The 27,820-nt window shown below is 44.9% G+C and overlaps 1 protein-coding gene across 1 annotated transcript in view; it reads right to left on the reverse strand.

Moving 5' to 3' along the window:
* Positions 1-10,968: 10,968 nt before the first annotated feature.
* DNASE1L3 (deoxyribonuclease 1 like 3) overlaps positions 10,969-27,820 on the reverse strand; it is a 41,116-nt gene continuing 24,264 nt past the window's right edge. Inside the window, exons 7-8 of the mRNA XM_029600957.1 lie at positions 26,376-26,472; positions 10,969-11,852 (exon numbers count right to left, since the gene is read on the reverse strand). Coding sequence (XP_029456817.1) covers positions 11,736-11,852; positions 26,376-26,472 — 214 coding nt within the window. The 3' untranslated portion in view covers positions 10,969-11,735. The remainder of the gene's footprint in view (positions 11,853-26,375; positions 26,473-27,820) is intronic.

The following is a 27,820-nucleotide window of genomic DNA, read 5'->3' on the forward strand; positions in this document are numbered from 1 at the left end:
TCATTCTCACACACACATACACCACACACAGGCAGGCACCTATTCTCACACATACAAACCCCAGGAAGACACCCATTCATTCTCATACATAGACACACCCTCAGGCAGGCACCCATTCATACACATGCACACACTAAAGGCAGACCCCCTCTCTTTCTTTTGCCCGCAACCTCAGAGCCTCTCTCAGTCCTCTGCTGCCACTGTCACTTCTGCCGTGTGGCTATTGGGGAGGTGCTGATTGCTGCTACTGGCACTGAAGCCCATTCTGCTGTCTCCTCTGTGCAGGCCCCGTGGGCTTCCACTTCCTCCATGCTGATCTCGTACATTGTGAGATCCGCATAGAGAAAGTGCTACTCTTGCACATTCCCAAAGATTACATGTGCCAATCAGTAAAAAGTAATTTATTTTTTTTTACATTTGCTGTCTGATCTTAGTTTTTTAATCGGTTGGTCACAGGCTTTTTTGTTCCACCTTCCCTTTCTTATTTTTTTGCCAATTCCTTTTATATTGTCTTTTTTTTCTATTTCCTTTTCTATTGTCTTTTTTTTCTATTTCCTTTTTCTCCATCTGTCTTCTTCCCTCAAACACACAGTCAGGTTTTCATTCTCACATGCTTTCTCTCTCTCTCTCTCTCACAAACACACACACACACACACACACACACAGGCTCTCACTCTCACATGCTCTCTCTCATACAATCATTCATACACACGGTCTCTCACTGGCACATGCTGTCTGACTCTCACATACACAGGCTCTCTCTCACTCCCACATGCTGTCTTGTTCAAGCACAGGATCTCACTGTCACATGCTGTCTCTCTCACACACACAGAGGTTCTCACATGCTGTCTCTGCAAACATTCAGGTCCTCACTCCCACACACAGTCTCGCAACTCACTCTCCCACACACAATCTCTCATTCCATCTCATACACGCACACATACACACTCTACAGCCCCTCAGCCTCTCTCTCACCTCTGGGCCTCCTCTTCATGGGTCGCCACAGGATGGGCTCTGCAGCGGGCCCTGATCTTCTCGGGCCGCCCGCAATGTGGGATCCGAGACGGTGGCCCTGCTACCGGGCCTTCTTCTCTTCTCACGCCGCTGCGACTTGGGATTCACAGCAGCCCGTAAGCGCTGCTCCTCTTCTGCACGCATCTGATGCTCCTCCTCCTTCCTGCTCGTGCAGCTCCGGCAACATTTTTCTACCGGGGCCACACAGGCAGGAAGGAGGAGGAGCACCTGCATGTTTAGACACGACCTTTTTCTTCGGGCCATGGTGACATAAGCTCCCCCATGGCCCTGCCGATCTTTTTGCTCAGCCGCCAGTGGGATGAGGTCCACCGACTGCCGCATGAGCCTTCATATCGGCCATCAGCGGCTCAGCGCCCCCTAATGCTTGGTGCCCTAGGCCCAGGCACACCCTCCTCACCCCCCTCACCCCATCACACCCTCCTCACACACAATTAAAAATTATGCATTTATAATAACAGATTTTACATGAAAAATAACATTCAAAGCAGTCTTCTGAGGTAAAAATATAATTTACAATATGTATATTATATTTACATGCACTACTGAGGTGCCATCCAGAAAACCCTGCAAAAAAGCAAGGGAACCTGTATGGTATTAGGCCTACTTTAATGCATCTTGGGCATAGGCATGACCCTCAGAGAGCCATGAGAAAAAAGAATTTCTATATAAAAATAGCACTAACTGCCAGCACTCAAACAACAATAACCCTATCTATGAAAGGTAATACTACAAATATTACACCAGGCCTAAAATAGTAATACACCCCCTATTAGGAAAACAGAACAAGTCAAGCTGCTGTAGATCCCTACATAGAAACTTCATACTACAGAATAACTCACTTCAGTCACACATGCAAAACACAGATAGACCCTCAAATACAGAATAAAGAGACCATATAGTATAAATAGAAATGTACAAAAACTGAACTGGAAACTGCAACAAGCCAAATTCTGTATGCACTGCAACAATGTGAAAAACAGAAACATTACCATTCCTCATAAAACAAAATTAGTAGAACCATACCAATAAAAAGTAATTCAAAACAATTAATGAATAGAATAACATTCAATAATTAAAAACTCATATAAAAATCTTCCAGACATTAATAAAATATTTCAAAACAGACATGTCAAATAACACCTAATAATTAAAATAAAGGGTTTTTTTTTAAAACTGCCCGTTATCCATACCTTGGAACTTTTGATTTCCAGATGCCCTGAAATTGTCATGGATTAGCAGGAAGAGAGTAACTCGGGTAGTTGTGCACACACATGCTCTCTCTCACTCTCCCACACACATGCACACATTCTCTCTCTCACTTGCTTTCTCCTTGACTTAACAGGCAGCAGCAGTCTCCTGCAGCCCTCGTGGCCAAGGGAATGACTTCCAGCCATGGGGCATCGGACTACATTCGGCAGGGTGCGCTCCTCCTCCTCCGAAGCAGCGCGGCCCTGCCGAAATCGACAATGTGTTAAGTGCTGCCTTACTAAGTGGAAAAACAGTGTGGCCCTGCTAGAATCAGCAGGGCCATGCTGCTTTTCCACTTACTAAGGCCATGTCGACTACGCTGTCTATTTCTGAAGTGGCCACACTACTTTCTCTTTTGCTGAGGACCCACCGGCCACACAGCTCTCCTTGGCACCTTTTGGTAGCGGCGCCTATAGCCATGGCCATATTGGCCATAGGCTTGCTAAAGCTCTGGGTAGAATCAGGGATTACAAATACCATACTTCAGGGGTTCACAACCTTTTTGGGAGCAGGGACCCTTTTTCAATCTCCAAAATTTTCATAGATCTCCCCCCCACATACATCTCTTTAATTTTTACCTGCAGTTATGTGCCGTATATAGAAAAATTATTAATGTAATAATTACATGCACACCAGATTCATTCATAATATATAAAACTTATAATGAATGCTTACTGATATAAACAAAATACTTATGTAGTGTAACTACAGGCAGCCACACAGCTGGATCTGTCTGGATCTGGAGAAACTGGCAGAGATGGACTGACGGAGGGAGAGGGAGACTGGAGGAGATGGGACTGGTAGAGGGAGAGAGATAGAAGACAGACTTGTAGGGATGGACTGGTGGAGGGAGAGAGAGTTGTAAGGTTGGACTGGTGGAGGGAGAGAGGAGGACTGGTTGCATTGAATTGTGGAACAAAGTCAGAGAGTGAGAGACTAGAGGGGAAGGGGGAAGGAGGGATGTTTGAGACAGGCCCACATCACTACAAGGGAGATATGGAGAGAGGTTTGGTGCACATATTTCCAACCCATTACCCTCCCCCAACATGGTATTTTATTTTTATATTTTTTATTTCTTTTTAAGAAAATCACCTGTGATGGAAAACCACTCTGTTAGTTTGATCTTGGCAGGAGTGCAATGGATCTTGCCTCACCTGCCTGTTACCAAATTCCATACATGCAGAGCAGGGCCGGTGCAAGGGTATTGGGCACCCTAGGCGACCCTTGTGCTGCCATCAATCCCACCGGTTGCGCCTCCCTACTGGTTTCAGTGCCGACTGTGTGCTTCTCAAGGCGCCGAGCCATAGGGGTGCCGAACAGCAGCCACGTGGTGCCGCAAGCGGGGCCTATCTCACTCGCGGCAAAGAGAAATAGAGACTGTGTGCTTCTCAGGGCACTCGGGGCAAAGAGAAATAGAGACTGTGTGCTTCTCAGGGCACTCACGGCAAAGAGAAATAGAGACTGTGTGCTTCTCAGGGCACACAGTCTCTATTTCTCTTTGCCGTGAGCCGGATAGGCCCCGCTTGCAGCACCACGTGGCTGCTCTTCGGCGCCCCCTACGGCTCAGCGTTCGCCTAATGGATGCGCCGGCCCTGATGCAGAGACAGAATGAGCAGACTGGTTGGGCCATACGGTCTCTTTCTGCTGTCAAGTTTCCAAGTTTCTAGGACTCCCCCACTCATAAAGTAAGAGGCACCGCTACAAACATTTTGCCCCATTGTCGCAAAGTGCAGGGCATGCATGTCAGTGGCATCTCTAAACAGCACTTCTAAGTAACAAAGAAACCTAAGGCCAGTTTTAACCATCTAGTAAAACTACCTCTAAAATTATTCAAGAGAATAAATAAAACATTCTTCTATATAGGAGTGAGACAAATCCCAGTAGAAAACCTGCACCTCACGTTCTACAATACCCTGTATCACAGAAACTCCCCCAACAAAGGATGCAGAGCAGAACATTTCCCATTACCACTCACCTTAAAACAATAATATTCAGATTCTGTTCTCACCTAAGTAACAGCAACACAGACTCCCTCCTCTACCAGGAATATTGTATAATACAAAATTCTGCTTAAAATCATGCTCAGAATCTATAGGAAATCTGCCATACCATAACACCCTAACTACCAAACTCAAACCGGTGAAAAGGCAATATTTTAAATATTATAACAGGCCTTAAAACACTTAATACTCCTCCTATTAGGAAAATAAAACATATTTTATATATCCTATATAAGGATTAAAAGGCTGCTTTTAATCCTTATATAGAAACTATATGCTAGCAGAATACCCCCCCTAAGTCACATATGCAGAATACAGACAGGCCCTTACCATACAGAGACCAAAAGTATAAATACAAATGCATATAAAACATCCAATAATTTAAACATATAAATTGTTTAAATTCCCAAACAATAAAATATTTCAAAATATCAGACATATCAAATAGCCAACAATTAAAACTAATAAGGATTTTAAAATTTTCCACTCTCCATACTTGGGAACTTTTGATTTCCAGACACTCTGAGATTGCTATGAAGTGCGAAGGAGGGCACATAAACTTTCTCCTCTCTCTCATGCACCCAGACATGCACACTCTCATTCTCACTCACATTCACATATACACTCCCTCTTTCTCACACACATACAGTACGCTCACACAAACATAAGAACATAAGAAATTGCTATACTGGGTCAGACCAAGGGTCCATCAAGCCCAGCATTCTGTTTCCAACAGTGGCCAATCCAGGCTACAAGTATCTGACAATTACCCAAACACTAAGAAGGTCCCATGCTACTGATGCAAGTAGTAGCAGAGGCATCCCTAAGTCAACTTGATTAATAGCAGTTAATGGACTTCTCCTCCAAGAACTTATCCAAACCTTTTTTAAATCAGGCTACACTAACTGCACTAACCACATCCTTTGACATCAAATTCCAGAGCTTAACTGTGCATTGAGTGAAAAATAATTTTCTCCAATTAATTTTAAATGTGCTACTTGCTAGCTTCATGGAGTACCCCCTAGTTCTTCTATTATCTGAAAGTGTAAATAACATGCTCCCTCTTTCTCACACACATGCTATCTCTCTCTCTCACACACACACACACAAACATACACACACACACACATACATTCTCCCTCTTTCTCACACACATACTCCCTCTCTTTCTCATACATACATACTATTCTCCCTCTCTTTCTCATACACACACGTGCACACCCCCCCCACTCATTCCTTCTCTGATAGACAAATGCTCTCATTCATATGCTCCCTCTATCTCACACACGTGCTCATATCTAGATATACCACTCTCTCACACATACACATGCTCTCACATACACAAACACTTCCTCTCTAACACACAAACATGCTCTCATAAAACTCCCCTTCTTTTATGCACACATGCTCACTTTCTCTCATTCACATTCTCCTCTCTCTCTCACACACACACACAAGCTCCTTCTCATTCACATGGGTTCTCTCTCTCAAACACATTCACACATACCTTTTCTCTAAGATTTTTATTTTCATTTTCATTTTGCAATTTATTTGTTGACTTAAGCCAAGTTTAGAGCCACATGATCTAGAAACTCTAGAACATTCTTTAGTGAAAAGTCACTTGGATTATTGTAATGTCTTATATCATAGTCTTTTGTCCAGTTTAGTCCATAGGCTCCAAATTATTCAAAATATCGCAGAAAAATTAATATTTAATAATAAAAATTTCAACCATGTCATACCTCGACTGCAGAATCTCCATTGGTTCCCTATCTCCAGTAATATTTTATTTAAAATTGATTGCTTTACATTTAAAGCTTATCATTGGACTTCATCCCTGATTTATCAAATTTGATTATCCTCACCAACCAGGACATAGTCTTTGTCCTTCTCTACAAGAACTCTTTAGAATCCCATCACCCTGAGAGATTCTTCTTGAGCACACATGAGAAATTAATTTTAGCTATTTGGCAGCAAGTTTTTTGGATTACCCTTCTGCTTGTGTTACAGTTGGAAAATGACTTCTGCAAATCTAGAAAGTCTTTCAAGACTTGACTTTTTCAGAAAGTTTCTGACACTTCAATTATACTTCAGTGATTGTTATTTTGATTATTAATGTCTTCATTTTGCTTTTTATTGGTTTTAAATTCTTATTTACCTTGGATATTTTATTTAGGATGATTATTCTATTTATTATGTTTTTTATATAGTTTTATTATAGTACATTTTATAATTTGTATTTATTATGTATTTTGTTTTATATGTTATCGTTTTGATTTGTTGTTAAGAAGGGTGATTAACCAAGCATAATAATAAACTAAACTAAACTCAGTTATCCTTAACTCCTGGAAATAATATTTTGCAGAACCTCAACCCATCCGATTACTCTTTTCTTAGTTTAGTCCACTGCTTTACTTTACTGTCATACTTAATATTCCGCTATATATAGGCCTCCATTATGTTGATGTTTGTTACAAGTTATAATTGGACTTAAAACATGCATGTTATTACAATTTTAACAAGCATATTAAACTGAAGAAAACACTGCATCCACTGTTGTCAACCTGATTTATTTCTGACCATAACTGTCAGGATAGTGCACATAACAGTAGAAAAGACACCCAGAAAACATCATAGTATTGAGCATTGTCCATTTATTTTTCTAAACGCAAATACATCTTATTTTTATGTTAAGATTATAGCGAACAGAAGTGAATGTTTTATCATCAAAAAGAAAATGTCTACTAGTACATATGAGATAATTAGTATATTTACAGTTGTGTTCATAAGTTTACATACCCCTGGCAGAATTTATAAGATGTGTAGCATTTTAAGTAAACATGAGTGATGATCAGACAACACACTTCTGTTATGTTAATGTGTTTCATATTAAACTATTATGCATCACAGAACAGCACCATCATTAAATAAACCATAGCAATAAGGGAAATAAGAACTAAAGGTATGCAATCATTTGAACAGGACCATTTTATTAATACTTGGAGCCAAGGCAGGGAAACCTTTGGTCTGCCTGTTGAAATGTGCTTGGCGATGGAAAGACTTTGGTAGATGGACATGAGAAGAAGAACAGTTACAAAACTAAAGTGTATAATTGCACTTAAATGCATTGCCCCCTCTGTGTTTGTTCTTTGCTTGTGACACCTAAGAGGAAGAATCAAGGGCCTTAACATTCTGTCATTCATTTGCCAGCATTTCTGCAGCATTGTTTTCCATTAGCTTGTTCTGTTCCACTTCCAGCTTTAATTGCACTGTCCCTACTGAACAACAAGCATCAACAACTTGTCCACATCACTCTGTGTGTAGACTGCCTTTTCCTTCTGTAAAGCAGCTTTGGGCCAGATTTCAGATTAGGCAGAGGACCAAGGGAAGAGGGGTCCATCCTGAGAGGAGAGGAGCAGAAGGTGAGGGAGTTTCTTAGCATTTGGGCACCTTCATAATCTGAAGTCCTAGGTCCATGACTATGCCTGAATCTGACCCTGGGTGGCCTTATGGTTGTTGGGGCCCTGGGCAAGGCAGCCATTTGGAGCTCCTTAAAGGCTTAATTTTGATGACCTATAAGCAAGTTGGACAATTTTGATTTAAATTTAAGTTTGCCCTGTACATGAAATTGCAGCAGCTGCAATGTCATAATCACAATAGACATATGGTCACAATTCAGGACAATAACAGACCCCCACAGTCTAAATATTTACTTGAGTATCTCAAATGTCCACTCAAGTCATCTGTCACTAAACGCTGGCTATTCATGGGTAGTAGGAATTCAAAAGGAGAGATGTTCCATTAATGTTCTGATGTTTAGCAACACTCAGATGGATCCAAAACAGTGAAATAAGTTTTAAAAGAAGTCAGTGTTTTAAAAATGTTTACATTGTAATATTTTATGGAACATTTGTAGAGAATATCGTAAAATTAGCAAGCCATGTTCACATATAGTTATTATCAGAGAGTACACATGAATATTAAAATGATCCACAACACATTACAGTTGTGTTGTGGATCATTTTAATATTCTTTGGGGGAATTAGATAGTCAAGTGTTAAAATGCCAAAAAGAGCCTCTTCCTTGCAAAACGTCCACCCTTAAAAATTTGTTATGAAATTTCGGCATCCATTTTTACTAATTTCTAAGGCTGCTGCTGAACAAGTAAAAGCAGTGGAAATCCTGTGTTTGGCTGGAGGGAAGCTAGTCAGTAACATCTGGAACTGGAGTCATTCACCACCCTCCCTCGTGATCAACACAAGGCTAAGAGAGTGAGTGCATGATCTGCAAAATCACTTTAGGCTGTGTAAGAGCTTCCAAATGGTTTGTCTGTAGTGAATTAAAGTTCAGCTCAGTGGGCCTCTGCTCTTTTTTTCTGCCTAACCAACTATGTAATTATGTAATTACTGGCAGTGTCTGGAAGCAAGAACAGAGAAATAATATTCATCTATTGAAAAATTCCCAGGTCTTGTCATGTTATTGCCTTGGGCCTTTGGGTATGCACAGCAACAATGAGTAGTGTAAGCCACAAATGATTTCAGGGGTCAAACAACCATTGTTCCTGTTGGCTGACTTTGTGCAGAGAGGAGAAATAGATTGGCAGGTCTCGGAGTTTAACATACACTGCACTAATTCTGCTTGTTCAGTTAATTCTGAAGGGGAAAATGGAGTTACAGTACATTGCATTTGAATAAGTTTTAGGGACATGATAAAGCATCTGGTTCATTAGTGATCTCTGAGTACTTACTGCCTGATCAGAATGCTTGACATGACAGGAAATCCTTGGATAGGTCAAACTGAATACAGACAAACTCCACACGATGAGAAGGTTTGAATTGGGCCAACTGAAATTTTACAAAGGACACAAAATGGGGAAAACATTCCTTTGGGTGTCCAGCCTTATAGGTAAGAGTTTTCTGCATGATGTGTCATCCCCACATTGGCTATTACTGATTACCTCCATATCACCCTTATGCAAAGTAGTGTATGTGTGCTGGTTCATAATGAGAGTAATGTCTGATATTCTGCACCTGGTCCCGAAGGAAGCAGTCTCTTTCTTCTGAAGAAATGTTACTAAAATGTACAAGCAATAGAGGAACATGATGGGGAGGTGGAGAGAGGAAGTGGGATTTGAAAGGCTGGATGAGGGAGCGAAAGACCAAGGCCATGCCCCCTTCCCCAAGGTCTGTAATAGGGTTGGGTGAGAGGGGTAGCTGCCCAGGGCACAGAGCCCCCTAGGATGAACATATGAACATGCCATACTGGGTCAGACCAAGGGTCCATCAAGCCCAGCATCCTGTTTCCAACAGTGGTCAAGTTCCCAAAAACTAAGTCTATCCCATGTTACTGTTGCTAGTAATAGTAGTGGCTATTTTCTAAGTCAACTTAATAGCAGGTAATGGACTTCTCCTCCAAGAACTTATCCAATTCTTTTTTAAACCCAGCTACACTAACTGCACTAACCACATCCCCTGGCAACAAATTCCAGAGTATATTGTGCATTGAGTGAAAAAGAACTTTCTCCGATTAGTTTTAAATGTCACATGCTAACTTCATGGAGTGCCTCCTAGTCCTTCTATTATCCAAAAGAGTAAATAACAGATTCACATTTACCCATTCTAGACCTCTCATGATTTTAAACACCTCTATCATATCCTCCCTCGGCCGTCTCTTCTCCAAGCTGAAAAGTCCTAACCTCTTTAGTCTTTCCTCATAGGGGAGCAGTTCCATTCCCTTTATCATTTTGGTCGCCCTTCTCTGTACCTTCTCCATCGCAACTATATATTTTTTGAGATGCGGCAACCAGAACTGTACACACTATTCAAGGTGCAGTCTCACCATGGAGCGATACAGAGGCATTATGACATTTTTCGTTTTATTCACCATTCCCTTTCTAATAATTCCCAACATTCTGTTTGCTTTTTTGACTGCCGCAGCACACTGTACCGACGATTTCAATGTGTTATCCACTATGACGCCTAGATCCTTTTCTTGGGTGGTAGCTCCTAATATGGAACCTAACATTGTGTAACTATAGCATGGGTTATTTTTCCCTATATGCATCACCTTGCACATATCCACATTAATTTTCATCTGCCATTTGGATGCCCAATTTTCCAGTCTCACAAGGTCTTTCTGCAATTTATCAGAATCTGCTTGTGATTTAACTACTCTGAATAATTTTCTATCATCTGCAAATTTGATTACCTCACTCGTATTTCTTTCCAGATCATTTATTATAAATATATTGAAAAGTAAGGTTCCCAATACAGATCCCTGAGGAACTCCACTGCCCATTCCATTCCACTGAGAAAATTGTCCATTTACTCCTACTCTCTGTTTCTTGTCGTTGAGCCAGTTTGTAATCCATGAAAGGACATCGCCACCTATCCCATGACTTTTTACTTTTCTTAGAAGCCTCTCATGAGGAACTTTGTCAAACGCCTTCTGAAAATCCAAATACACTACATCTACCGGTTCACCTTTATCTACATGCTTAATAACTCCTTCCAAAAAGTGAAACAGATTTGTGAGGCAAGACTTCCCTTGGGCAAATCCATGCTGACTTTGTTCCATTAAACCATGTCTTTCTATATGTTCTGTGATTTTGATATTTAGAACACTTTCCACTGGCACTGAAGTCAGGGTAACTGGTCTGTAGTTTCCCGGATCACCCCTGGAGCCCTTTTTAAATATTGGGGTTACATTTGCTATCCTCCAGTCTTCAGGTACAATGGATGATTTTAATGATAGGCTACAAATTTTTACTAATAGGTCTGAAATTTTATTTTTTAGTTCCTTCAGAACTGAAATGTAAAGGTGGGCCAGCAGCAGATGAAAAGCCAGGAAGAGTTCTGCTCTTTTCCTACCATCCAAGTTGTGTGGAGGGGTCAAGAAGAAAGGAAACAGAATTAAGAATCAAAGGGTAGAGGGGACATAGGGAGAGGAATGGGAATCGGGCTGGGTGCAGATGTAGCACAAATACTCTTGTGTGCCCCGGGTGCTAAAAAGCCAAGTTATGGATCTGCCACCAGCATAATGACAGATTATGAGCCTGAAGCACATTTCAATGTGTTTGGATGTCTAGAAGTGAATGAAAGCTAGCTGAGCCAAAGAAATGGATTGCAAGCCTAAGGAGGACCTAATAAGGAGTAGAGAGTAAGTGTGAGCATGACACCCAAAATGGAGCCCTGCTAAACCTCTCTCTTCATCCGATGGGCATTAGGACGCACATATTTAACGGGATATCTGTCCACTTGGCTGACTTCTCCCTGAAATGCCACTTTAATTGTTCAGTGTAATAATTGCAACAAGCAAACTAAATATGGAACTTCTGCTTACAGCACTATTGCAAAATGCTTAAAAAAAAGATAATCCTTGAAAAGCAAACCCTCTCGTTCTTAATTTCTACAGTAGCAGAGAAGATCAGATGACTGTTGCCCCTATGATGACCTATGACGCCCTCTTTGTTTTATTTTTCTGCGGAATGAGAGACTTTAACCAGTCTAGGAAGCCACGGGTGGTCTTCAGCTCCACTTCTACAGGGAAGTGATCACTAACTGCCAGAGCCTGCGAAGTGAAGAAATGATACAGTATTAGGTTTCCATCCAACCTACACAGAGAGTCTGCCTACTCCTGGAGACAGCAGCAGAGACTAATCATTTGACTTTTCTCTTCGTCGGTGGTAAACATGGAACCCTACTATTTTCTAAGGCACAAAAATTTTGTTTACAGATTAATTTTTGTTTGTGCTTTGAATTTCTATAACTTGAACCAGCATTCTGACTTTTTCTATGGGGCTCGCCTTTTGCGCTGCACTTTAGAAAATTGGCAGACGCTGTCAAATGAATGTGCATTGAACTCCTTTAATCATCATTATCATGATCCTATCTATTTGTTACTTGCCTTTCCATAAAATTATGCTCAAATCCAGGTACAACAATGAAAAACAAAAATGACATTAAAAATCCTACAATGATTTATTTAAAACATATCATTCTGCTCTTCTCAATAACCTTGTGCAAGAAGGATTTCATGTGGGCAACATAAACCAATGTTAACTGGTGGCAGCTCCTATAATGCACACTTTCATAAAGTGCACTTTATCACATGTGTGGCCTGCCTATATTTCAATTGAGGAAGGCCTAATGACATCACAAGCCCTAATTCCATGGAAATTGGCATGCATAAAATATGGCTTCAAAGTTAGCCTTGCTTTAGTTTTTAACTAAAAAGATTGCTGAGGTTTTCTGGCCCTGATATATCTGCACCAGGGTGGGCATCAAAGAAGTCTGATGTTTCCTGGCTGCTGGAAGGCAAGAGACCAACCATGATCTGAAACAAGATCCTTTCTGGCACACCCTGCCCTGTGGTGTTATGTAGATGAACAAAATTTACACTAAATGTCAAACCTAGTTTTATTTACAGAATTTAAGACCCTTAACTTTCTCTTTCCATCTCGAAAGCTGAGTTTCTAAGTCTAAGAAATGTTTGCTGGCTCAAAATGTGGCAATATTCAATGTTATAATGTGGAGAAGGATCAGTGATTGTATCTGCTCAGTATCTATCTCCACTCTGTACCAAATGCAAATGGGTACCAGGACATACATTACTGATAAAAACATTCATTACTGATTTTTTTTTTCCTTTTCTAAATCTGATAGGAAATAAAGCCACTTGGAAAGCGATGTCCATTCCTTGACCAAATCTTGTTTTGAGGTTATTAAATTGACACGTTAGGAGTACTGCAGTCTCAGTATCTAACTGCCAGCTAGCTGGACTCTGTTTTCTTCAGCAATAGTGCAATTCATTACTAGAAACTGATTGCTGTAGTCACTGCTGCAGTGGCCACGTCACTAGTCCCCATTCTGCTAATCTGCAGGATCTACAAAATAAGAGACAGCTGCCGACTCTGGATTTATTTATTTATTTATTATCTTTTTAACCTGTGCCATCTGCAGTTCTAGGTGGGTAAAGCCTACTAGACTAGAAAGCTTGAAATGATTTTAAGGTGGGTCCACCTGGAGGATGGGAGAATGAGAAAGGGGAGGCTAAAGGGCAGTGGTGTAAATTCAAATTAAGAGCCCTCAAGCAACAATTAAAAAAAAAAAAAAAAAAAAAAAGGCCCCCCCCAAAGCAGGGGGGGGGCATCCACCTCAGAAGATCCAGGAGTGGCTAGAACTGGGGCCCCTTTCTTCCTTGGGTGCAGTGCTCCTTGGGTAGACACCTGTGCTCAAGGGTAAAACAGAAGACAGAGGGAAGGAAGTTCAAATATTTTCTTTCTTCTCTTCCTTATTCCCAATCCCTTCAATCTTCATCTCTTCCCCAGTGCAGAAACATCGATAGGTGCCATGTACAGCTTTGGTGAAGGCGTTCTAGATATTTTTATTTATTTAGAAGCTTGAATTCTGCTATTTTAGAAAAAAAAAAATCCTTCTCGGAGTGGAGGACTCTGTCACTACAACAGCGGTTTGCAGTAAACGGGTCCCTTCCCCCCCCCGCCCACGATGGCAATGATGTTGCCAGCATCGTGCAGGCGGTGCCCCGGGGCGGAGCTCCTTCTCCCAGCAGGCCGGCGCAGCTCTTTGACACCGGTCCTCCTGGTTGGTCTGGTGTCAGGCACGGTGACGTCATTAAAATGCGCCCTGACGCCGGGCCACTTGATTGGTTCAGAGGAGCGGCGCAATGACGTCATCAGGGGGAGGCGACTTGTGGGAAATTTAAAACTCGCCGCCTTCCCTTTGTTCGGCCTTGGCCTGATGCAGTACGATTCAGCGCTGCTTGCTGCTGGTTCGAGCTTCGCCGCGATTACCTGGGTGAATAGTGCTAAAGCAGCACTTCCCCATTACAAATCCTTAATTAAATAAAAAAAAATGTTTGACGGTCCAAAAAAAAAAAATTTGGACCTTGTAGGCATCAGGCTCAATTTAATTTAGCTGCCTACTTAATTTTGCCCTGTCTTCCTTGTGCCATTCTCCATTTCCCGAGACCTCCCTATTCCGCGTCTTTCTCGCTCCTATTAAAATAAATAAATAAATAAATAATTTAGGATTCGGCCGATTTGAAACAGGCCAGCGCTTATTTGATGTGGAGGTGCTGCCAGCGTTTGACACAGATGTCACTGAGGTTCAACTCCCTGACTGTGGTTCGGCAGGCCCCAGCGCCGTGGAGGTTCTAGGCACCCCCATCACTGAGGTGCCCATTGGGCCGGAATCTTCAGGTCCCGACCCTATGGCCCTTCCGCCTGCTGGTGTTTCTGACCAGAGGGGAGCTAGAAGCCGCCGGGGAGGAGGAAGAGTATCCGGGCCGCCTCGAGGAGCTAAAGCGGGTGCAAAAAGGACCAGGAAAGGTGGGGAAAAGGTAGGAAAGACTCCAAAAGGTGAATAGAATTTGGCTAGTTCTATGAAGCAGGAGGGCTAAGGAGGAAAAGCACAGGGGAGATGCAGCGGCAGTTCTGGTGAGCTCAACATGGAGATGCCGCAGCTCACAGCTGACAAGATCAAGGACCAAGTGGTTCTCCCACCTGAAGCTGTCCCACCACTCCATCCACTGGTACTGGAAACAGGTACGCAAACCCCAGTCGGCCACGTAGAACATGCCTCGGCACCTTCTTGTGAGTCCAGTGTTAGGAGTATGCGCAGACTAAGGGTGGAGCCACGGTACAGATTCCCCCATCCTGGCCAGCTTCCTGTTCATCTTCTGAGCATTTCCACGGAAGTCCTAGTTCACGGCACAGGCTATACCGGAGGCCAAATGACAGATATAGGCCTTTTGATTTTGATTCCCGGTTCATGTGGGAAAAATGGCCTCACTACTCCCCAACCGCATTCAAATCTCCCCCTTACTACTACCAGGATTTCTCAACATATCCCAATAGTGGTAGGGACTCAGGAGAGTGCAGTCACTACCTTTCTTACCACCTGAGGCACAGGTGTGGTCACAGGGAGGTCCCTGCAGTGCTTCTAAGCAGCCCATATCAACCTGGGCGTGATGAGAAACGCAGCCAACGTTGGTATTCAACACTGGAGCGCTCAGCCAAGCCCCAACTCAGTGACGTGGGTGGCAGATCCCAGACACCAAATCCATTGGCAAAGATTCCCGCACTGGTGCCATGGCCAGCCGAGGAGCATGGTAAGTCTGCTTCGGGGAGTTTAGATAAGGTTCTTGTCTGTCACACAGGCACAGAAAGAGTGCTGCACCTCTCTGTCACTGTGAGAACGCTATCTCTGTCACACAGGATCAGGGAGCGTGCTGTCCCCCTCTGTCACAGAGGAGTGCACAGCACATCACCCCACCTGTCACACAGGCACAGAAAGAGTGCTGCACCTCTCTGTCACAGTGTGTCACCGTGAGAACGCTATCTCTGTCACACAGGATCAGGGAGTGTGCTGTCCCCCTCTGTCACAGAAGAGTGCACAGCACATCACCCACCTGTCACACAGGTGCAGATGGAGTGCTGCACCTCTCTGTCACAGTGTGTCACTGTGAGAATGCTATCTCTGTCACACAGGATCAGGGAGCGTGCTGTCCCCCTCTGTCACAGAAGAGTGCACAGCACATCACCCACCTGTCACACAGGCACAGAAAGAGTGCTGCACCTCTCTGTCACAGTGTGTCACCGTGAGAACGCTATCTCTGTCACACAGGATCAGGGAGTGTGCTGTCCCCCTCTGTCACAGAGGAGTGCACAGCACATCACCCACCTGTCTCGCAGGCACAGAAAGAGTGCTGCACCTCTCTGTCACTGTGAGAACGCTATCTCTGTCACACAGGATCAGGGAGCGTGCTGTCCCCCTCTGTCACAGAGGAGTGCACAGCACATCACCCACCTGTCACACAGGCACAGAAAGAGTGCTGCACCTCTCTGTCACAGTGTGTCACCGTGAGAACGCTATCTCTGTCACACAGGATCAGGGAGCGTGCTGTCCCCCTCTGTCACAGAGGAGTGCACAGCACATCATCCCACCTGTCTCACAGGTGCAGATGGAGTGCTGGAGTTGTCTATCACATGAGCATGGAGCACGCTGTCCCCTTTGTGTCCCACAGGAGCAGAGAGAAAGCGCTGTCCCTCTCTGCAGAATAGTTGTAAAGAGACTGTTAACGCTTGCTTGATAAAGAACTGGTGTTAGGTTTGCTAACTGCTCATAGGAAAGACAATTTACATAGGAATTGGTCCTGATGGCGAAAAAACTCAGCAGCCCAAAGCACTTGTACTCTTTAGTCAGATGCAGGGATATCATTCTGAATTCCCCTTGTGTACTTGGCAAAGTTTGGGGGTAGTTTTGTGCTCGCAGTCCCTGCCAGCCCTCACATTCTGAGAGGCAAAATCTGGGGGGATTTTAAAATGAGCTTGCAAGTTTGCAGATACCAAGACCTGCAAGCTGCCGACTAAGTTTAATTTAATAGAAGTGCAAGAAATAAATCTTTTCTCTACCAAAGAGGGTAGGTCATGTTTTCATTATTGTAATGGAATAAAGAGAGCTTACATTTTCATGATGTTTAGAAACGGACTCAAAGATGCAGAATCTAATTTGTGTGTTTGCATCGACATCTTTTTCTTTTTCCAAGTGTATAAATTATTGTTGCAACAGCAGCAAATACAATAAGCTTAAATCCCAGCATGTCCATTTAGTCTATGAAGCATAAGATCTATAATCACTTGAAAAATTAAAAATGGGTTTGTTAAATTATTTAAGGAATTGTATTTGTGGTTTAAACCCTGTATAGCAAAGCTTTTATTTGCGTTTCAACTGGTTATGGGCCATATGTAAATGGTTGATTTCAATAGACTGTCAGGGTGCTATATTGCTATATTTGTTTGTTAATACGGGATTATTAAACTATTTAAAACTGATCTGTGGTATCGCATGTTTATTGTGAAAGTACTATCCCGAAAGAAGTGCTACCTGTGTGGGATAAATTGTCTGGAGTCATTTAGGTACACGGGATCCTGCCTGGAGGCAAGGTGACCTCTAATTCTATCATTCCATGACTCCATCTTTCTATAAAATGGCAGTGTAGGAGAGTGCAGTCTTGTACTTGCCTCATGGAAGATCTGCTGTTCTAGTAATTAGTTCAGATACTAGTCATGGGTAAGAGCCGTGGCAGGCATTTTAAATAAATATTAAGTTTTAAGGTTTTATGATGGAGGACTCTGATGTTATTTTATTACATTGTCTATGAATTTATGCATGTTGACTTGTAATCTGCATTGGACATAATTAATGGAGTGTGCAGATTATGAGATCTTTAAAATGAATATACTGTTGACTAATGTGTACTTGCTCGCCTTGGGGCTTCTCCTGAATTCAGAAAGATTCTGATAATGCTGTGTACGCACTCTGGAAATATGTGCATAAAGTATGTTCATCTTCCTCTTCTTTATTCCTGGCTCTTCATCGCTCCTTGATCAGTTATTCTATTCAGCTGCTTGAGCAATGGCTTTGCCTGACTGGAAACTCCTGCAAGCTGGGGTAGGGTCTCAGTGCTGGTTTACTATTAGATAAGATGACAGCCTAAACATTGCCTGACTTAGGATGCACTGAAGACATAAATCAACAGGTAACTTCAATCAAGCTTGCAAACACTCCCATTTGGGGCACAGTTTTAAGTTCAGTCCAGGTCAGTTCCACATTAATTTCGAGGGGCAGACAGTAAGTACTTGAGACACAACTTCCAAAATTAACATAGAGCTTCAGCACCTTCACATCACATAAGAACATAAGTTGTTTTACTAGATCAGACTGAGAGTCCATTAGGCCCTGAATCCTATTTCCAACAGTGGACAATCCAGATTACAAGAACCTAGCAAGTCCCAATACATTAAATAGATCGCATGCTACTGATTCCAGTAATAAGCAGTGGCTATTCCCTACATCAATATGATTAATAGCAGTTAATGGATTTCTCCCCAGGAACTTATCCAAACCTTTTTTAAACCGAGCTACACTGACTGCCTTAACCACATCCTCCTTCAGTGAATTCCATTTTGTTGAAGGGGTTAATTAAACATGTGGATAGGGGTGAACCGGTGGATGTGGTGTGTTTGGATTTTCAGAGGGTGTTTGGCGGGGTCCCTCATGGGAGGCTTCTAGGAGAACTAGGGAGTTGTGGGATGGGAGGCGATGTCCTTTCGTGGATTGCAGGCTGGTTGAAGGACAGGAAACAGAGAGTGGAATTGAGTGGTCAGTTTTCTCAGTGGAAGAGGGTGGGCAGTGGGGTGCCACAGGGATCTGTGCTTGGACCGGTGCTTTTCAATATATATATATATAAATGATCTGGAAGGGAGTATGACGGGTGGGGTTGTCAAGTTTGCGGATGATGCAACATTGTTTGGGGTGGTTGGGTCGCAAGCGGATTGTGATGCATTGCTGGAGGGTCTTGCAGGACTGGAGGACTGGGTGTCCAGGTGGTGGATGGAATTTGATGTGGACGGGTGCAGGATGTTGCATATAGGGAAGGATAGCCCTTGCTGAGGTTGCACAATGTTGGGTTCCGTGTTGGGGGGGCTACCACCCAGGAAGGGGATCATGCCATCAGCAAATGCGAGGAACTCGCTATGTACTTTAATGCTGATGGCATTTTCGTCAGATGATGGGGCAGGGGCAGAGTTGGTGAGTTCTGCCACATACGAGAACAGCGCATTTGCGTTGAATTGATAGTCGTGGATTTTTGCGGAGTAATAGTCTTGTTTAGCTTGGAGTGTGGATTGTCTGTATGCGTGTTATGTGGACTTATAGACAGCTGTGTGTGTAGGCGATGGGTGTTTGCGCCAAATTCTCTCTTTGCTTCTAAGGTCGTTTTTTAGCTTTTTTAGATCCGCAGTGTACCAAGAATTTTTTGCTGTTTGTTGACAATAGGGCAAATTTCATTGGCTATTGTGGAGGTGAGATTGTTCCAGGATAGCAGGGCAGAGTCTGGGTTGGTCAGGTCGAGGTTGATTTTAACTTTGTTAAAGGCTGTGAAAAGGTCTTCTGTAGCGCAGGGTTTGCGATAGGAAATTGTGTTGCTATGGGTGGGGGGAGCAGAGGAGGGAACATTTAAGGAGAGGAATGCATTGATGATGGAATGGTCTGACCAAGGGACCGGGGTCGTGTCAGGAGTATTGTGAGATTGTATACTGGCATTGACGAAGATAAGGTCAAGGGTATGACCTGCTTTATGAGTGGGGGCGGTGATCAGTTGTCTGAAACCCAGGGCCAGGCGGGTGTTAAGGAAGATCTCACAAGAGGGTGAGGAGGGGAGGATGTCTACATGGAGGTTAAAATCTCCTAATATGACAGCAGGGGTGTCTATATTGATGTTGTATGATATAAATTCGATGAGGGGGGAGGGATCCTGTTCAAGTCAGCCGGGGGGAGCATAAATGAGGCAAACTTGTAACTCTTTGGATTTAAACAGGCCAATTTTTAGCTTGTGGGGTGCAGTAATATTTTGTAATTTGAGATTGAAGTGTTTTTTTGCGGCAAGGAGGAGCCCTCCACCTCTTTTTTAGGTCTTGGGATGGAGAAAATGTTGTAGGAATGTAAAGGTAGCTGGTTTATGAAGATGTGGTCATTGTTCTTGAGCCAGGACTCTGTGATGGCACAAATGTCAGGGTTAGAGGCAGTGAGCAGGTCATAGAGGATGGGAGCTTTTTTTTAAGATTGATTGGGCATTAAAAAGGAGAATTGCTAGGGTGGAGAGACCTAGAAATTGGGTGAGGGGTGATGTCATGATAGGTAGGAGGGATTTATGGTGGGTTAGGGGGCGGAGGTAAGGGGGAGTGGGATTTCTGTGGGTGGGGTGGTGTATACGGGGAATGGTGAGGGAGTACATGAGAGCAGATTCCAGGCTAGGTAGTGAGGGAGGGGGGAGAGGTGGATAAGTAACTGGAACACTGAAAAGGAGACACTAAGGGGGGCAACAAGGGGCGAGCTCCTTGGTTGCGCTCCTTTGATGCGGAACGCCAGGAAGGTTAATAATTAGCTTTAAGGGACTAGTTATGCTGGGGGTGTGGACAGTTGGGTGAGTCGTTTGGTGGCGTCGGGCTGCAGCGAGATACAGCAGCCACAGGATCGATTTCTGACTCGGACCCCGATGGGTCTCCTGGGCCGACTGCCACGAGCTTGGTACGGAGCGGGTGGCGCAGGAAACAGGTTTCCACTGGACGGCAGAGACAGCGGTAGGCAGGCGCGCTAGCCCAGCGCAGACATGGGCTGAAAAGAGCTTGCCTGTTTCTTTTAAGATTACTTTTCCAAATGAACCCAGAGGGTGTGCGCTGATTGTGCAAGCTTTGGGGAGTCAACTCACGAGGTTGATGAAACTGAGAAAGTCCAGTGGAGCACTGGACTGGTGGTACCTTGGTCCAGGGGGCGGCAGTTCAGGGGGGCGTCCGAAAGGGCCTCTGGTAGAAATGTCTGCTGTGTTGGCGGTCTCATCAGGCAGTATGGGATGCCTGCAGGAGCACGAAGGGGCTAGCCCCTTAGTTGCGCGACGCCCGGCATGTAGTGCCTAAAGGTAGGGGCAGGTTTTAAATCACCCTTCCAGGCACTGCCAATGATGTCGTCACAGGGGTGGACCTCGGGAGCCTCTGTATGGCATCTGTGGGCGTCCGGGAATCGGCGGTCCGGTGCGGCAGGCCTCCACTGACCCCGATGGGTCTTCGCCGATCGCAGTGGAGGGGGCGAAGCAAGGTCAATCGCGAGGGACGAGACGAAGAGGGCGCCTGAAGGTAGGGGCAAGTTTTAAATCACCCTGCCAGGCGCTGCCGATGACGTCGTCACGGGGGTGGGCCTCAGGAGCCTCGGTATGGCGTCTGTGGGCGTCTGGGAATCGGTGGTCCATTGCGGCAGGCCTCCACAGAGCCTATCTGCTCCAATTGCAGATATAAGCGCAGCAGCTCACCCAAGAAACAAATGCTCATGAAAGAATAAATAAAAGATTCGGCCTGGTTGTTGCCCTGACCCCGGTAAAGTGGCGGGCGATGCTTCCCTGGTTGCATGTTACCTTAATAGGGTGGGGGCGAATACTATACTAAGCGGTTTCCGAGATGGTTTTTTATTTCCCACACAGGTAAGCTGCAATCTGATAAGGTGGTCAGTGGCTCAGTGCTCTTTCGGTGTTCACTCTGGCCAGCATTGTCAGGGAGGAACCCAGAAAGGAGGTTCAGCTGGGGCAAACTGCAGGCCCTTTTGCTGAGCCTCTGTTGGAGTATCTTGTTTTGTCCCCACTGGCAGTCATCCCAAAAAAGGAGCCTGGAAAATGCAGGCTTATATATAACCTATCTCATCCTGTGGGAGCTTCTGCTAATGACCATATTCTCTTGGAATACTGCTTGGTACAGTATGCGTCCTTTGATGCCATAGCGGATCTACTGAGATTCTGTGGATAGGGTGCTCTAATGGTGAAAGTGGACATCGAGTCTGCTTTTCGTCTACTACCGGTACACCCGAGCAGTTTTCCATTACTCTGTTTCCATTTTGAGGGGGCCTTCTATTACGACAAATGTCTGCCAATGCAATGCTCGATTTCGTGTGCCTACTTTGAAACATTCAGTACCTTCCTATTGGCATTTGGGCTAGCGTCGCTAGTTCACTATCTAGATGATTTCTTGTTTATAGGAAGAGGAGATACACCTGAATGTGTTAAGTTGTTTGACACATTTCACGAGCTGGCGCACAGGTTTAGCATGCCTTTGGCAGAGGACAAGTCTCAAGGTCTAGTAATGGTCCTTACTTTCCTAGGGATTGAGCTTGATTCCATACAAATGGAATCCAGACTCCCAGGTGACAAGCTAGTGAAACTGACCAATCTGGTGTCTATCACCATGCACAGCAAGAAAGTCTTGCTGAGGCACATGAGCTCCTCGTAGGCAGCCTGGTCTTTGCTGTGCAAGTTATTCCTATGGGCAGGATTTTCCTGCGCTGCTTAATCCGGTCCATGGTAGGTCTAGTTTGTGACCACCACCGCTTGCTGATAAGCAGGCCAATTAGGGAAGACCTAGCTTTATGATTTAAGTTCCTCAAGGACTTTAACGGTGTTTCAGCAGGGCCTCCTAGACTGGTAGGCAGCAATGATCTTAAGCTATATTCTGATGCATCAAGAAGTATTGGTTTTGGTGCCTATTTCAAGAGAGATTGGTGCGTAGTGCATTGGCCAGACTGCTGGACAGCAGGCGGCCTAACCAGGAACATCACATTTCTCAAGCTGTTTCCCATTGTAGTCGCGTGCACATCTGGTGTGAGGCGCTTAGTTGTCAATGGGTTGAGTTATAATGTGACAATGCAGCGGTAGTCCAATCAAGTTGACTTCCAAGTAGGGGTGTGAATCGTGTGATCGATCGTCTTAACGATCGATTTTGGCTGGGGGGGGAGGGAAATCTGATCGTCGTGTTTTGTTTTGTTTTTAAATCGTTAAAAATCGTAAATCGGGGGAGGGAGGGAAAACTGGCACACCAAAACAACCCTAAAACCCACCCCGAACCTTTAAAACAAATCCCCCACCCTCCCAAACCCCCCAAAATGTTTTAAATTACCTGGGGTCCAGTGGGGGGGGGGGGGTCTCGGCGCGATCTCCCGCTCTCTGGCCACGAAAGCGTTAAGAGAAATGGCGCCGGTGGCCCTTTGCCCTTATCATGTGACAGGGCAAAGGTAGCGCCGGCGCCATTTTTGGTTCCTGGCTCCCGACGTCACGCGTGCAGGAGATCGCTCCCGGACCCCCGCTGGACCCCCAGGGACTTTTGGCCAGCTTGGGGGGGCCCTCCTGACCCCCACAAGACTTGCCAAAAGTCCAGCGGGGGTCCGGGAGTGACCTCCTGCACGCGGGCCGTATTGCCAATATTCAAAATGGCGCCAGCGCTACTTTTGCCCTCACTATATCATACGGGCTACCGGCGCCATTTGAATATTGGCAATACGGCCCGCGTGCAGGAGGTCGCTCCCGGACCCCTGCTGGACTTTTGGCAAGTCTTGTGGGGGTCAGGAGGCCCCCCCAAGCTGGCCAAAAGTCCCTGGGGGTCCAGCGGGGGTCCGGGAGCGATCTCCTGCACGCGTGACGTCGGGAGCCAGGAACCAAAATGGCGCCAGTGCTACCTTTGCCCTGTCACATAAGGGCAAAGGGCCACCGGCGCCATTTCTCTTAACGCAGCCGTGGCCAGAGAGCGGGAGATCGCGCCGGGACCCCCCCCCCCCCCCCACTGGACCCCAGGTAATTTAAAACATTTTGGGGGGGTTTGGGAGGGTGGGGGATTTGTTTTAAAGGGTCGGGGTGGGTTTTAGGGTTGTTTTGGTGTGCCGGTTTTCCCGCGCCCTATTTAACGATACAATACAAATGCCCCTGACGATAAATCGGGGGCATTTGTATTGTATCGTGCACTCTAACGATTTTGGACGATTTTAAAATTATCTGACGATAATTTTAATCGTTCAGAAACGATTCACATCCCTACTTCCAAGTGCCTCCTGGTGTCAGAGTTGCTGAGGGAGTTCGTGTTATGCTGCCTGCGCATGAACATTGTGCTGCGACCAAAGCATGTTCCTGGATTGTGCAATGAGATTGTGGATTCTCTCTCTCGTTGCAAGTGGTCCCTGTTCAGGAAGCTGGCACCACAAGTGGAGCTGATCAGCAGAGAGGTACCAGAACAGCTATGGTCCTTTGGAATCAGTTGGTGCACAAGATGCTACAAAGATCATTTGCTCCATCCTCATGGAATGCTTACATTCACAACTACAGCAAAGTGAATAAGTTCCTCATTGCGAACAGCTGGTCCGGTCACCGAGTTCCAGAGGATCTCTTGATTAGCTACATAGTACATGCCAAACAGCAGGGATTGTCCAGGAGCATTCTTCTCGAAGCTGGAAACAGGCCATGCAGAACAGTATTTTGCTGTCAAAAGGGTGATGCTGGGCTGGGCCAGGGAGTCCTTACCTCTGTATGACATGCAGACCCATGATCTCCTGTTACTGCTTTGGTGCATCCTGCCCTTGGTAGCAGCAGACGAGTTCGAGACTACAGTCTTCCAGGTTGCCTTCTCACTTGCATTCTTTGGAGGCTTGCGCATTAGTGAGTTTACAGTGCCATCGTGGAATGCATCACACCTATGAGGCTTACTGCGGGAGAACGTCAGCGTCTCGAATGGCACGCTATACCTAAGATTGAGACAGTCCAAGACTGATCAAGGGGCACAGTGACAGCAGTTAAAGTATAGAGTCAAGGTTGCGGCCATGACTCTATACTTAACCTTATCAAGCCCAAAAGGGGATGGCTTGTTCTTACTTCCCTGGGATAAATCCTCATTAAGCATATACCAGTTTTCAGCAGTCTTCAAGAACTCTTTGGTGAAAGCTGGGCTTCAGAGTGAATGTTTCGGCACTCACTTATTCTGCAACGGAGCCGCTTCCAGTACTGCCACTGCCAGTCTCCCACAGGCTGCCATACAGCAGATGGGTTGATGGAGGACCAGAATTTTTGCGTCATACATTAGCCATGACAATGGTTCCCCTGCGCTTGCACCTAGTCAGTTGCGTACCAGGACTTAAGTTCTCCTTTCACTTGCAGCTGCCGTCCGTCTTCATTCTGCGTGGATTGTTGGCCACTCATTCATCATGCATGCATGTAAAAGACCATGAGCAGACCTTGGGTTGTCAGGAAAGGTTGGACCATCAAGTGGCTGGGTCAAGGAGGCATGCGTTAGCACCAACTTTGGTCCATGCTGCAGTCAGAAGGAGCGGGTCTGGCACCACCAGACCTCATCATACACCTTGATTGCAACGATTTGGGGAATAGTGCTGGCCTCACTCTGTTGAGCATGATCAGAGACAACTTGAACCACCTTGCCTCATTGTGGCCATCCTCCAAAATTTGCTGGTCTGAAATCATACTCTGGCGAAAAATGTTGGGCATTGTATGGTGGAGAAGATACAGTGCCAAGTTCAATCAGCAGGTAGATAGAATGTCAAACTTCATTACTTGTTCATCTGATTTTATAATTAAAGTAATTAGGGAGCACAAGAGTTATATAGAACCCTGGAGGAACGAAAGTCAGAGTGAGTATGTGCAGGTCCGTGTTTCAGGTTATGGCACAGGTGGTGAACTCTCACATGCTCAGGCAGTGAATTTTATTTCCTGTCTTTCTCTCCTCCTACCTCTGAATCAGGCCAATACAGTAAACTTGCGCGGGAGAGCTGGCGCTCAGAGGCGAGTGCCCGCTCTCCCGATGCGTGCCCAGGCCCCTCTCCTGGGCGTGCATCGGGAGAGCGGGTGCTCTCCTAATAGCGGGAGAGTGGGCGTGCGCCTAATAGTGCGTCCCTAGCGCCTCCTTATTGGCGGAAGCAGCGGCTGTCAGCGAGTCTGACTGCCGACGCTTAATTTTACCGGCATTTGCATATGATGAGTGCTATTAGTTTTGGGGGGGGGGGGGTTTGGCAGCGTGTTTTCCACACGCTATTACCCCTTACTGGAGAAGGGGTAAAAATAGTGCGTCAAAAACACGCTGCCAAATGGGGGCTAACGGTGCGCTCAGCTGAGCGCACCGTTCTGTATTGGCCTGAATGTGATTTGCTGTCTTTGTCCAATTGAGGAATTCCAGCAGGTTCAAGCACACTCTTAAAGTCTAGGCTCAGGCTCTGCATGGAAGTAATTTCTCCCTTTTTCAGCTCTAGAATCCTATTTCCTCTCAACCCCTTTTCTTCACTGGTAATAAGGCTATGAGCAGTCTTTCTCATCAGAGACTCTTACCTCCATGACTAGAGCGATCCTGACCCCTGTCAAAGGATCTACGAATACCACCTCTGTCATACACCAGCACCAGCAAACTGGATGACTCCAGGTCAAAAGGCTAAGTTAGTCCTGTTGCTACTCCACTGCACATATGGACTTGCTCTTCTGATTTCACTATGAAATGCAAGACCACAAGGCCATATTGTGCATTAAGTGGGGCATAGTCAGAACTGGCTCAGCCTGTCCTATTTGAGCTCCCTTCTGACTTCCAGACAAGAGACATAAGGACAGGTTTTCTGTGGGACAGGTGTATCTATTTACACAGAGGCCTCCAGCCTACTCAAGATATATATTTCTAACTTATGACAAGGGGAGAATTCATACAGATGAACCTACCTGTTCTTCACTTAGTCCAAAGGCTTCTCTGAAGTTGAATATAGCTGTTGAATGTGGTACAATAGACCTCAGAAGCTTTTCACCATGAACCACAATCCTGCAATGAGAAGTCAAATGCAAACTCATTCTATTTCTTTGTGCTGCATTTCCCTAAAAATGTCAAGTATCATGAAAGTGCATTTGTCCACCAAATTAGTGTAGATTTTAGAAAGCAAACCTCTCGTTGCCTTTATATCTAACTTCTTTCCTATCAGTTATATCAGTCTTTTGTAGTTTTTAAATGTACCCTGCGCAGCAAATACTGAAACTATATCATGAATGTGAGCCCTTGGGCTGTGGTGTGGCTGACAGCTGGTGGACTCCCTCTTCCTGGAGCTGGAGCTTCACCTATACTAGCCCCATTCCACACAGGTTGAGCCTTTGGTTTCTAGGGGCCGGCAGGGTTTAGGTAATAGTCCCATAAGGAGCGGTCAGACGAAGTCGAGGTGCTGGCACTGAGTAGACAGTTTCCGGATCCAGACCAATATCGGGGCAGGCAACCAGCAGACAGTATCCAGGTCTAAGCTGGGGTCAGAGTAGGCGGCAATCCAGAAGCAAAGTCAGTATCCGTAGTAGAGATCAAAACCAGAAATCAGGCCAAGATAGATGAGACAAGACACGGAGGACCAGGCCAAGGAAGGATGGATGGCAAGGCAACAGAGGGTCAGGATAAGGCAGGACAACAAGGCTAGACAGGACAATGAGGCAAGGCAAGAAAAAGAAGCACAGAAGATAGAAACATACACTATAAGGCAGGAGGACCTATGTTTTGCCAGTGTTTAAATAGCTCCAGTGTATGATGTCATTGGGATGCATCACAGGTACTTTCCTGCCATGGGCTCTTTAACAAGCAGCAGTGAGTGCACACTCGTGCTTAGGAAGAGGCAGAGGATCAGGTGAGTCATGGTGGCGTCCTTGTCTCAGCGGTGCTCGGATTAGGCTCGGTGGTCTCTGAGCCTTCCCGCAGCTAACTGAAATGTTACAAACTGATTGGCAGTTAAAAAGGACATTTTAATAGAGATGAGCATTCATTTTAAATGAATTAGACAATTTCAATTCGTCATGGATTTGGAGCTCTCTGAAATGAGAAATGTTTCTGAAATTTCGGAAAAATTAGTATTTCGTGTTAGTGCGCACTAACATGAGATTCGGGAACCACGAAAAAATAAATCCTGAACCGCGGAAAAAATGAAATTACCCACGGGGGACCCGAACTGAACCACGAACCAAAAAAAACCAAACAGATGCATATCTCTAAATTTTAATAGTTTTTAGTTTCACAATCAAAAAAAACTTTTGGATTTCATACACATGAAAGCGAACATCTTGGCTCCAGGAAACAATTTATTCCTGCTCCTATAAAATAAAACTCCTGATTTCTGCTCAGGTCTTATATAGTGTTTCCT

Source organism: Rhinatrema bivittatum, chromosome 4, assembly GCF_901001135.1.
Source record: "Rhinatrema bivittatum chromosome 4, aRhiBiv1.1, whole genome shotgun sequence".
NCBI classification, from domain to species: Eukaryota; Metazoa; Chordata; class Amphibia; order Gymnophiona; family Rhinatrematidae; genus Rhinatrema; species Rhinatrema bivittatum.